The sequence below is a fragment of the Canis lupus genome, chromosome 38, assembly GCF_011100685.1.
Source record: "Canis lupus familiaris isolate Mischka breed German Shepherd chromosome 38, alternate assembly UU_Cfam_GSD_1.0, whole genome shotgun sequence".
Lineage (NCBI taxonomy): Eukaryota > Metazoa > Chordata > Mammalia > Carnivora > Canidae > Canis > Canis lupus.
Window position 1 is genome coordinate 18,240,653 of NC_049259.1, and position 11,410 is coordinate 18,252,062.

Below are 11,410 nucleotides of genomic sequence, written 5' to 3' on the forward strand. Positions count from 1 at the left end.
TAGGGCAGCTACAACATTGAGACAAATTAGAGCACTCAAGAGAAGCTGAACAGGGAGTGGTTTCTTCTCATAAAGGAGGGGTTAGGGTGGGAATAATCAAGATCTACAGGGCTGGGCCCAGGGTACAAAGCAATCTACATTTCCATTTCCCTTTGGATCAAGTACTTCTGAAACCATTCCACAGCTATGTCCAAGGTAAAGGCTGTAAAACAGGTCCCCCCAACCCCCCAACCTTAGTCTTAACTTTTCCTAAGTCGATTCTGCCTTGACCAAGGAATAGCAGGGAATGAACAGCACCAGTCTAGAACCTGGGGCTTCGCTGGGAAATATGTGACCTGACTACGATGTTTTTCTCATCTATAAGTGATGAGACTAAGTGTTGGACTCCAGGGACTCTGAGGTTCCTTCGAGCTCTAAAATTGTCCTTTTTGATCCTTTTGTTTCTTCCAAATTCTATTAACAGGCACATAATAAACACCCAGGGAACACAGATCAATCTCACTTCTAGATCCTCTTGCACTACTATGTTCAGGTTTCCAAAGGAGGTCCAGCCTGTTGACACTGATCACCCTCTTTAAAACAAAACAAAACAAAACCCTGAAACTTTGAATTCCTTGCAGGAAAAGCACTAATACTAGATAAAAGAACCATGATGTTATCACAGCAGATGGACTACAATATGGAATTACAGAAGTCCGATGCTCCTTTGGACTTTTTTAAATAACAACAACAACAACAAAAATGATTAGGGCAGGGCAGCCCGGGTGGCTCAGCGGTTTCGTGATGCCTTTAGCCCCAGGTGTGATCCTGGAGACCCGGGATCGAGTCCCACGTCAGGCTCCCTGCATGGAGCCTGCTTCTCCCTCTACCTGTGTCTCTGCCTCTCTCTGTGTCTCTCATGAATATATAAATAGTAAAATCTTTAAAAAACAAAAAAAGGGAATAAATGTTACTTTAAAAAAAAAATGATTAGGGTAGCCTGGGTGGCTCAGCGGTTTAGCACCGCCTTCAGTCCAGGGCCTGATCCTGGAGACCCAGGATCGAGTCCCATGTCGGGCTCCCTGCATGGAGCCTGCTTTTCCCTCTGCAGGGAAGGTGTCTCTGCCTCTCTCTTTTTCTCTCTCTCTGTGTCCCTCATGAATAAATAAATAATATTTTTTAAAATGATTAGAATAATCTTAAACAAGGACATAGTATTTTTCAGAGCCCAAAGTGTCCAACATGTTTAATGCTGTTCCTTTTTTCTCTTCCAGTGTGACTTCTGGCTCTCTCTAGACCTGTCCTTTCAGAAGAAATATAAGAATCTGTTTTTTTGTTGTTGTTGTTTAAAAAAAAAAAAAAAAAAGAGCCTTTCTCCAGAGTTTCTCTAATCTTCTCCTTGATGAGAATCCCAGGTGGGCAGCCCTGGTGGCTCAGCGGTCTAGCACCCGCCTTCAGCCCAGGGCCTGATCCTGGAGACGGGGGATGGAGTCCCACACTGGGCTCCCTGCATGGAGCCTGCTTCTCTCTCTGCCTGTGTCTCTGCCCCTCTCTCTCTTTCATAAATAAATAAAATCTTAAAAAGTAAATAAATAAATAAAAGAATCCCAGAGACCGGGTTCCTACTCCCATCATGGCTCACGACCAGCTCCCACTTGACACATTACAGAAGTAACACTTGGGACTTGCAGTGAGTATGAACTGAGACCAGGTGATGACCAGGGAACAGATTTACTTCCCCCATCGGGGTCTCAAGTTTTCACTTCTGCGGTGCCCACACCATGTAGGCGATTGCCAAGGTCATTGTCTGTAAAAGCCACACTCCTCTGCCCTTGTGAGCCTCCCTCCCCCAGGGGGTCTGGACCTCGGGCAAATACTGGGGGGCCGACCGGGTGTCAGGCGTCGGGCTGGGAGCGCTGGGAACACAGCCACGGACGAAAAGGTCCCGCGCAACAGGCATATGCTGCGGAAAGAGGGGGCCGGGGATCACCCCGAAAGGCCAGGGAAAGCTTCTGCAAAGAACTGGGCATCGTGGGTTTGCTTTTAATTACTAGGAACGGCACCAGCAGGGAACACCTAACAATTTGGTAAAGGGGGAAAAAAAAAAAAGAGGCAGTCGGCCCGGGGCGAACGCCACATCGGCTCCTGCGCCGCGACCCCGAGCCCCGGGAGCCGGAGAGCCCACCCGCTCCACCGTCAGGAGGCTCGCGGCGGCCCCACGCCCCGCGCCCCGCGCCCCGCACCCCGCACCCCGCAGCGCGGCCCGGGAGGGGGAGCCCGCGGCGGCGGACCTCGTGGCGCGCTCCTCATGGCGCCAACGGCCTCCCCGCGCCGCGCATCCCCTCCCGGCGCCCGCGCCCCCGCGCCCCCGCGCCCCCGCGCCCAGGCCGCCACACGGGCCGCGTCCCGAGGCAGCCGCGGGCACACGGAGCCGCTGCAGGACGCCACCCGCCGCCGCGGGGAAGCCGGGGTCGCGCCACGAGCGCATCCCCCCCCCCGTCTTCTCCAGGCCTCGCCGATAAAACAAAGAGCGGCGCGGGGGCGGCGCGGGGCGGGGGCCGGACACCCAGGGGGGCCCCCTCCGCGGGGCCCGGGGCGCGTCCTCCCCGCGTGCGGGAGCCCGAGCCCGCGCAACTTTCTCCTGGAAGCCGGCCGCGGCCCCCTCGCAGCCCGGACGCCGACGTCCCCGCAGCGAGCGGGCGCCAGGATTGCCCCCTCCCCTCCCCTCCCCCTCCCCCTCCCCCTCCGTCCCGCGTCCCCGGGACGCCGCCCCGCGCGCCCCGCCCGCCCCGCCCCGGGGTCCCGGGGTCCCGGGGTCCCGGGGGAGGCGGCGCATCGGGGCCCCCGGCGCCCACCCCGCCGACCGACCCGCAAAACAATAAGCCTCCGCTTCCCCGCGGGTCGCCCCGAGGAGCCGCCCGGGACCCCGCGCGCCCCCGGAGCCCGCCGGCCGCGAGGAAGCCCGAGCGCTGGAGCGCCGCCAGGAGCGGGGGCGCGCGGGCCACGCGGCGGCCGCAGCCCCGACCGGCCCGGGCCGCAGCCCCGCAGCCCCGCCGCCCCGCCGCCCCGCCGCCCGCCCGCCGCCGTACCTTGCCGCTGGCCGTGCCCCCGCTGACGCCGATGAGGAAGGGCTCGCCGCCGCCGGGCTGCTGGTGGCTCTGCAGGGTCTGCTCGCTGTCCCCGGCCATGGCTGGCGCCGCCCCTCCTCCCGCTGCCGCCGCCGGACGCACGCTCCCCGCCCGCCCGCCCGCCCGCGCCGGGCTCCCCGCTCCCCGCGCCCCGCGCCCCGCGCCGCGCCGCTCCCCGCGCCCCGCCCGGAGCTCGGCCGTGGGGCTGCGCTTCCCGGAGGCGCCGCGAGGCTGCTCTGCCCGCAGCGGCCGGCTCGGCTCCCAGCCCAGGCGAGGTCAGCGTGATGCTGCTGCTCCAATCCGGGCGGGCAGCGCGCTGCTATTCGCCGAGGCGGAGGCGGCAGGCGGCAGGCGTCCCGGCCCCAGCCTCCGCCCCTCGCGGGCCCCGCGCCGCCGCCCGAGGTCTCCCGGAGAGGTGTGAGCCCGGCCCTCCCCCCCCCCCCCCCCCCCCCCCCCCCCCCCCCCCCCCCCCCCCCCCGCCGGCTTAACCCTTTCCCCGGCGACCTCCGCCGCTGCGCCGCCCCGTTTCCAGGGGGATGCGCGGCCACGGGGGCCGCAGGCCGACGCCCCGGGTTTGGGATGCGAAATTCGAGCACTCGTGGGAGACCAAGACGAGGCAGAGAGTTCATGACATTGACCCACTATTCAGGCTAAAAACTTGTGTTTTCCCCAGATGAAAATTTTTCCCCCTCCCTTTTGCCAAAATATGTCAGACGCCGGCTTTCAATATTTCCTCTCTTGGAAACACCATCCTCCTCAGTAGGCGACTCCCTAGAGTCCTTGTCCCCAGAGAAGGGTAGTGGGAGGGGCTTATCTGAAGGGCTCACTCCCTCCAAAAGGCAAGGCCCCTTCAACCCATAGTTTGAGATCACAAATGCTGAGGTTCCTGTGGAGTTAGGATTTATGCGAACATTAAAATAGTGATGGATGCCACTTTGACCCATCAATACCTTCAAGTGAACTGGTTTTTGAGAGATGGGCATTTAGTCACTTGATTAGAAAGGCGGGATCTGCCGGTGACTCAGAGCAGCCCCCACCTTTGAAGGCAGATTTCTGCATGCACACCCATGCAGCTAGCTCCATGAGCGAGTTACATAATCTCCCTGTGCCTCAGTGTTCTCATCTGTTACATGGGAATAACAATGGCAACCCTATCCTAGGATTGTTGCATTAAATGAATTGTCTTATTCAAAGTTCTTAGAATAGCTGCTGGTACGGTCTAGGCCTTATGTAAGAGTTGGAAGAGGCCCCCTACAAAGCTGGGACCCCAAAGGGAACTTTTGTGGGGCTACACTGGGTGGAGGTAGGACTAGATAAGTAGCTTCCAGCCTCTGCCCCTGTGAACCTGCAACTGATGAACTGATGGGCACCTACAGTCTAAAAGACAGCTTACTTAGGTCAGTAGCATTTTTTCAAACTTAGTAAGTTACCTTAAATTCAGAATTTTTTTTAATTGCTAGGAAAAATTAAGAGTATTAGCACAATCTTCCTTTCACCTCTGAAATATTTCATGTCCTCATCCAAAACCAAATTCCACAGAAGCTTCTACAGGAGGCAAAGATGGAGAGAGTGGCTCCCTGGTGGTAAAGGCAGGCATTTAGGAGAGGTCAGCTAGAAGGAGGGTGTCTTGCCACATGGCTGTGGGGTGAGTGAGTTTTACATGATTCATGAGGCTGCCTCTCCTCGCCAACATCTTTTCTCCACTAAAGAGATCTAACAGTCTTCAAAGACTTTTGCAGAGCTCTTTATAGCCCAAGATAAACCCTGTTGGAATTTGGAAAACTTGATGGACCCAGAGCTAAGGGGATATCAGGTAGCTCGAGAAAGGAGAGCGGGATAAAAGGAGGCCACATCCTCTATGAACTTTTTCCAAGTCCCCACCTTCTTTATTTCTATAGCTCTTTTTCCATGATATTTCATCATAAAAATTTTCAGGGGAGCCTGGATGACTCAGTTGGTTAAGATCTCAGAGGCCTGGGATCTGGCTTTATTATGTTCCTTGGAGCTGGCTCCCTGCTCATTGGGGAATCTGCTTCTCCCTCTGCCCCTTGTGCTCCCTCTCTCTCCCTCTTTCTCTCTCTCTCAAAATCCTTAAAAAATTTTTTTCAAACAGAGTCTGAAATATTTTACAGTAAACACTGATATAACCACCATCTAGAGTCTACCATGAACATTGTGCTATACTTGCTTTATCACACTGGTCATCTACCCATCACTCTTTCCAGCACATTTTAATTATACTTACCTGCCTTTACCTTGTTAGTTTGCAGTGGTTTACTCCAAGCTGGTTTATACATTTCTTGCCTTTTTATTATTATTATTATTATTATTATTATTATTATTACTATATCCCCAACACCTAAAATAGTTTCTGGTACACATAGGGCCTTAACAAATATTTGTTGAATAAATGAAGAAACATCAGGTCTTGCTTCTACATTCCCAAGGCCCACTGTGCAGAAGGATTAGCAAGGAGGAAGCATTCAGTACGTGTTCATTGTATTGAATGAACAAATGAAAAATATGGAAGAAGTCAAAAAGGACCACATATAAACTTCACCGCCACCATTTTAGAATGAAAGGTGGTATTCCCTACATGGTATTTACATGGCTACTAGTATTTCCAAATGTTTTCTTTTTCTGGCATTCCAAATAACTGTCTACATCTAGTCTTCTGTGTCCATCTATTAACTAGTTGAACCAACTCATTAACTGAGCTAACAACCCATTATACTTATCTGTACCTTGTTTAAAGATTTTTATTGTTTTTTTTTTTTTAAGATTATTTATTTGTGAGAGACACACAGAGAAAGGCAGAGACATAGACAGAGGGAGAAGCAGGCTCCCTTCAAGAAGCCCGATGCAGGACTCCATCCCAGGACCCCAGAATCACACCCTAAGCCAAAGGCAGACAGACACTCAACCGCTGAGCCACCCACGTGTCCCTAAGATTTTGTTTTATCTTTTATTTTTTAATGTAATCTCTCCCCCTAACGGGCTCAAACTCACCACCCCAAGATCAAGAGTCACATACTATACTGAGCCAGCCAGGTGCCCCTTCTGTACCTTGTTTAATAATGTTGGCCTCTGTGCATAAGTTAATAGACATAAAAGTGCTCTGGAACAAACAAAAGCTGTCTATATAAGGTAAGGCCTAATTAGCAAGGACATCCAGCTGCACTCTGCACTCCCTGTTTTCACTATTGTCCCTAGGGCTGCCTTACCTACCCGTAAGGAAGTTATCCAAGTCCATTTAAATTAAGGGTATTCTCAGCACCAGTGACCTCTACAAGGACTTTTGTATTTCGGCTCTCTATAAAGCCAGGCAGGCTGTCTGTGCTATTCCCTGTGCTGTGTCATCCTCTCTCAGGAGCCTGGTCACCAAATCCCATAGCTGGGGATGTTCAAATCACGTTTGAGTCTCCCGTAGCAATTACACTGCAGATTCTGAATTAAGTGATTTCCAACTGTCCTCCTTCCCCACCCACCAAGCCAAAAAAGATCAAACGTGTTCAATAAAATCAGAGTTAGAACAGAGTCAAGGAAATACATTTTCTCGGTGTCTGTGATCATTTTCTTTTATAAACAGATTTCAGCCTGTTCAAGTTCTGGCCTAGTTAACACATGGGGGTGAAGTCAGCATGAGTGTGCAGCTGCAGCTGTAGCCAAAGAACAGCAAGAGACACTGCCGCTCACGGTCCTCTGTCTGCCTGCCTGCCTTCTAAGTAACCATAGGTCCAAACTAGACAAGGAACAATATTGTCTCCACCAGAAAAGTTCTACCACTAGGCGCTTCATAAACCATGGCTAATTCTCTAATTGCTTATCACATTTCCAAACCGGAAAAAAAAATGTCATCAAACTTTAGCTTGCCACTGAAACATTTTCATTTTCTTTATTGCCTTTCATCAATCAGCAATTGCCTGGACAGATCATGAGTACTACTGTTCTGAAAAGATGGCCAGATGACATTAAAGCTCCTTACATTTGGCTCTGTGATCCTAATCACATTCTCAGATACTGTTGGCAGCCTGATAGAGCATAGTCTCAAACCCCAGCTGTAGCAGCATCTGGGAATGCAAAAGCTTGGGCCCCATCCCACAGCTAAAGAATCCAAAACCCTGTAGGTGGAGCCCAGCAATCTGTGTTTGGTAAATATTCCAGGTACCTCTAGTGCCCACCAGAGTTTGAGAATCACTGATCTCGTGGAAAGAGGACAACGAGCTCTAGTTGGGAAAGCCAGGTTTACACCCGGTGCTTTACTACTTTGTACCCTTTGGCAAGTTACTTAATTTCTATGGGCTTCAGTGTCAACTGAAAATAAAGACTATATGTTGATATGTAGCAGCTTCCTTCCCCTTCTATTCATCACAGAAATCCCACCATTTAGGGTTTAGGAGCTCCAAAGATAAGAATTCCTAATCCCCAAGGTCACTCAAAGGTAAAAATTAAAAGGTAATATCCAGAACAGGTACATCTTATAGAGATAGAAAGTAGATTGGTGGTTGTCAACAGCAAGGGTGGTTGGGAAGGAAATAAGGAGTGGCTGCTAGATGAGTTAAGATTTCTTTCTATTTACTTATTTTTAAAAGAGACTCCACACCCAATGGAGGGCTTGAACTCATGACACTGTGATCAACAGTCAATGCTCTACCCACTAAGCCAACCAGGTACTCCCAGGATTTCTTTTTATTATTTTAGAGAGAGAGTGAGGGTCAGAGCAGATGAGAAGGGGAGGAGAATCTCAAGCAGGCTCCCAAGCTCCATCTTACAACCCCGAGATCATAGCCTGAGCCAAAATCAAGAGTCTGCATATAACCCACTGAACTACCGAGGTGCCCCTCTTTTTAGATCAATGGTCTAAAATTGTCTTGATGGTTACACAACTTTGGTTGTCATTAAGAACCACTGGATTGTACAATTTATATTGGTGAGTTGTATGGTATGTGGATTATATCTCAGTAAAGCCGTTTTTAAAAAGTTTCAACCAGCAGGCTAGGAGAGGAAAGAGATTTTTAGGAAGTGGGAACAGAAATGAGCAAAGGCACAGAAGACTGGATTAAAAAGAATGTCAGGAGATTTTGTAACCTATAAAATGTTACATATATGAGTTTGGTTAATTTCGTTAAATTCAACATATTGATTTTTGCACATACAGCTTTCCCCTGCAAAGATAATAGTCACACAAGAGCCTTTATTTATTGGGGGAGGGGGAGAGGCAGAGGGAGAGAGATTCTTTTTTTTTTTTTAATTTTTATTTATTTATGATAGTCACAGAGAGAGAAGGAGAGAGAGGCAGAGACATAGGCAGAGGGAGAAGCAGGCTCCATGCACCGGGAGCCTGATGTGGGATTCGATCCCGGGTCTCCAGGATCACGCCCTGGGCCAAAGGCAGGCGCCAAACCGCTGCGCCACCCAGGGATCCCGGGAGAGAGATTCTTAAGCAGGCTCCATGCCTAGTGTAGAGCCCAACATGGGGCTCAATGTCATGACCCTGACATCATGACCTGAGCCAAAATCAAGAGTCTGACACTTAACCAACACAGTCACCTGGGAACATCACAGGCCTTTACGTTTTAGTTTGCCCAACTTTAGAAATACCATATGCCCTAAGCCCCTTTCCCACACTTAGAAAAGGTTAACATTCAGATTGCCATTCTGTAGAGATTTTCCCAGTTTGTCTCCTGTCCCCATACCAGGATATACCAGACACTACTGGAACCCAGTAAGAGCAAGCTCCTGGCAACCTCATTTCATTCACTGTCTATGTTCTAAGCCATTTAGCTTCATCCTGTTCACAGGGCTTTTCCCAGGCCTGCCTCTGACCCCTCACTTCTTTCCCTGTCTCCAGACTAAATCCTTGCTCTCCCACTTTTCTGCAGTGACTTCCTTCATCTCCCCTATTTAGCTCCAGGTCATCTTTCCTGTAAATGACAACATCTCCACCCTCCCTTATCCTGACACTAACGCTCTTTCCATCACACTGTCAATGATACACTGTAGTTGGTGATGTACGGTGACTTGGATTTGATGAGGGAGATCCCAGGCTGCAAAATGTAAGAAGGTTCTCGCTTTCAGATGGAGCAAGTGCGAGTATAGGGGGAGCCTTGAAAACAAGCCTCTCCTTAAGTGTTGGCTCTAAGGGCCTTCTTGCATCATCCCAGGCCCAGGCCTGGTGACCATCCAGAAGTGAGGCAAACGATGGTGCAGATGATGACAACTGCCTCGGAGGAGTACTTAGATTTAGTCTGGTGGCTTGTATTTACGTTGGTGGCCCAGGACGGCAGATTTGACTGTCCTTGAGACGATGGGCTGAAGCGCCAATTGGTGTTGGAGGCCAAAGGAGATGAGCAGATCCAGCAGATTAATCTTTGCTTAGGGTTCAAGTGGTATTTTCCTTTCCTTCTTCCTTTTTTTATAAGTGGGACTTTTCTATAAAGTTATTTTGATATGCCAGAGTGAATTCTCCCCAGGTCATTAGGAGGGAAAATTACTTCAATTCTGCTTTGCAATGAAATTACTATTCCTGGTGGGAAGGAGCCCTAAGGCTTAAAGGGAGGAAAGCTAGTGTTTCAGAAATATTTTTAGTCACAGACTAAAAAAACAAAAAAAAACAAAAACAAACAAAGGCAACAGATTTCCCCAGGAAAACATGTGCCCACACATGCACACAAGTAGAATTTTTACTGTAATTTACCCAGACCTTACATAACCCCAGTTATCAGTCTGGTAGCCAGGAGATGCAGAAGTAGGGGTGAGGGCAGCTTCAGAGCAGAGCATCTCAGAACTGTCAGCTCCTCTTAGGGAATATAGGCCCTTTTGCGAGCACAGAGGGTACCAGAGCATGGTGGTTGCACAGGCAATATCCTCAAAGGCATCCATCCAGATGTCCCTACTCATATTTCAGGATCCTCGGTTTTTGTCAGGAAGGCTCTAACAGTCCCCTACACCTCCTGCCGTGGCTGACCAATGAAAACAACTGCAGAGCTCTAAGGCTCAAACAATTTGTTTTTCAGCCTGCTGCTCAAATGTGCCTGTCCTTCTAACTGCAAGACACCGGGGCCTCTTTGGAAGCTACCAGAGGTGCTCTCTCACACCCAGCCACTGCTTGCCAACAGCAGAGTATCATTACCACTTAGCAGCAACAAGCCAACTCCAGTGTCTGTAGGCTTTGGGTCCTCCATATCTTTGAAAGGCCTGAAACACTGTACCTGCCACAACCTTTCTCCTCCACCAGGACATTTTCCCAGGTCACCATGAGGGAAATCTTTACCCAGTGAGCCACCACCTTGTGCCATGTCTCATTTCCCAAGGGCAGGGCAGCATTCTCCTCACCTGCTGGGCAGCAGATAAGCCAGTCCCAAATCCTCATCTGACCACCAATTTTCTTGGACCACTCTTGATACCATTGGTGCTAATCTGAGCCCCCTAGGAAGCACCTGCCAATAGGAGTAAGGACGATGGGAAGTGGCTGTGAGAAGAAACAGGAAGGAGCTGGAAAAGCCTGGGAGAGAGGTCCTTCAGACCGCAATTCAGACTTGACCCCATCTATGGGGGAGGCACAGAGACAGTGAAGGGTGGGCGGAAGCATTCTAGACAATGATGCAGACGGAGAAGGTTCAGCCAAGCTGCTGTGAGTCCTTATGTCTAGGTTGTTAGCGATCAGAAGAACCCCATCATCTGTAGGAATGGACGTGCCTCAGTAGTCCAATGACGCAATGGCACTGGCTGTGAGAGCCTACGGGAAGCATGGCCAGGGAGCAAATGCAGCATGTATTTCAGAGCGCATTAGCTGGGGCGCTGGGTTCATTATGTTCTTTGTAGGTAGAGGTCTTTGAGGCACTTCTGGCCATCACATGCTGACAGCAAACCAAAATATCCAACCAAATTGTTCATTATCTTTTGGGGAATGCACTCAAAGATTCAGCCAGTTCTCAAGGCTCCCCTCTATCTTTAGCCTTTTTTTTTTTTTTCTAAAGTAGGCTCCATGCCTAGAGTGGGGTCCAACTCAGGGCTTGAACTCACAACCCTGAGATCAAGACCTGTGCTAAGATCAAGAGTCAGATGCTTACCCAACCAAGCCACTCAAGTGCCCCTGTTTTGGTTTTTGGGTTTTTTTTTTTTTTCTTACATTTACCATACCATGAATTCACAGGGACTGGGTTCCAGCAGCTCAGATTCCTTTCCACTGGCTCTCACAAAGTGCACTTCTCTGGGTGGGGCAGGCTGGTCTTTAAGGTTCCTTCTTTTTCTGATCATTTCCTTTACCCGCTTCAGGGAGCTATCTTGGCTGTTTGGGTGCT

General features: G+C 50.3%; 1 protein-coding gene across 1 annotated transcript in view; it reads right to left on the minus strand.

Moving 5' to 3' along the window:
- Nucleotides 1-3,211, minus strand: part of UCK2 (uridine-cytidine kinase 2) — a 66,551-nt gene extending 63,340 nt beyond the window's left edge. The window contains exon 1 of the mRNA XM_038586213.1: nt 3,069-3,211. Coding sequence (XP_038442141.1) covers nt 3,069-3,167 — 99 coding nt within the window. The 5' untranslated portion in view covers nt 3,168-3,211. The remainder of the gene's footprint in view (nt 1-3,068) is intronic.
- Between the last annotated feature and the right edge of the window lie 8,199 nt (nt 3,212-11,410).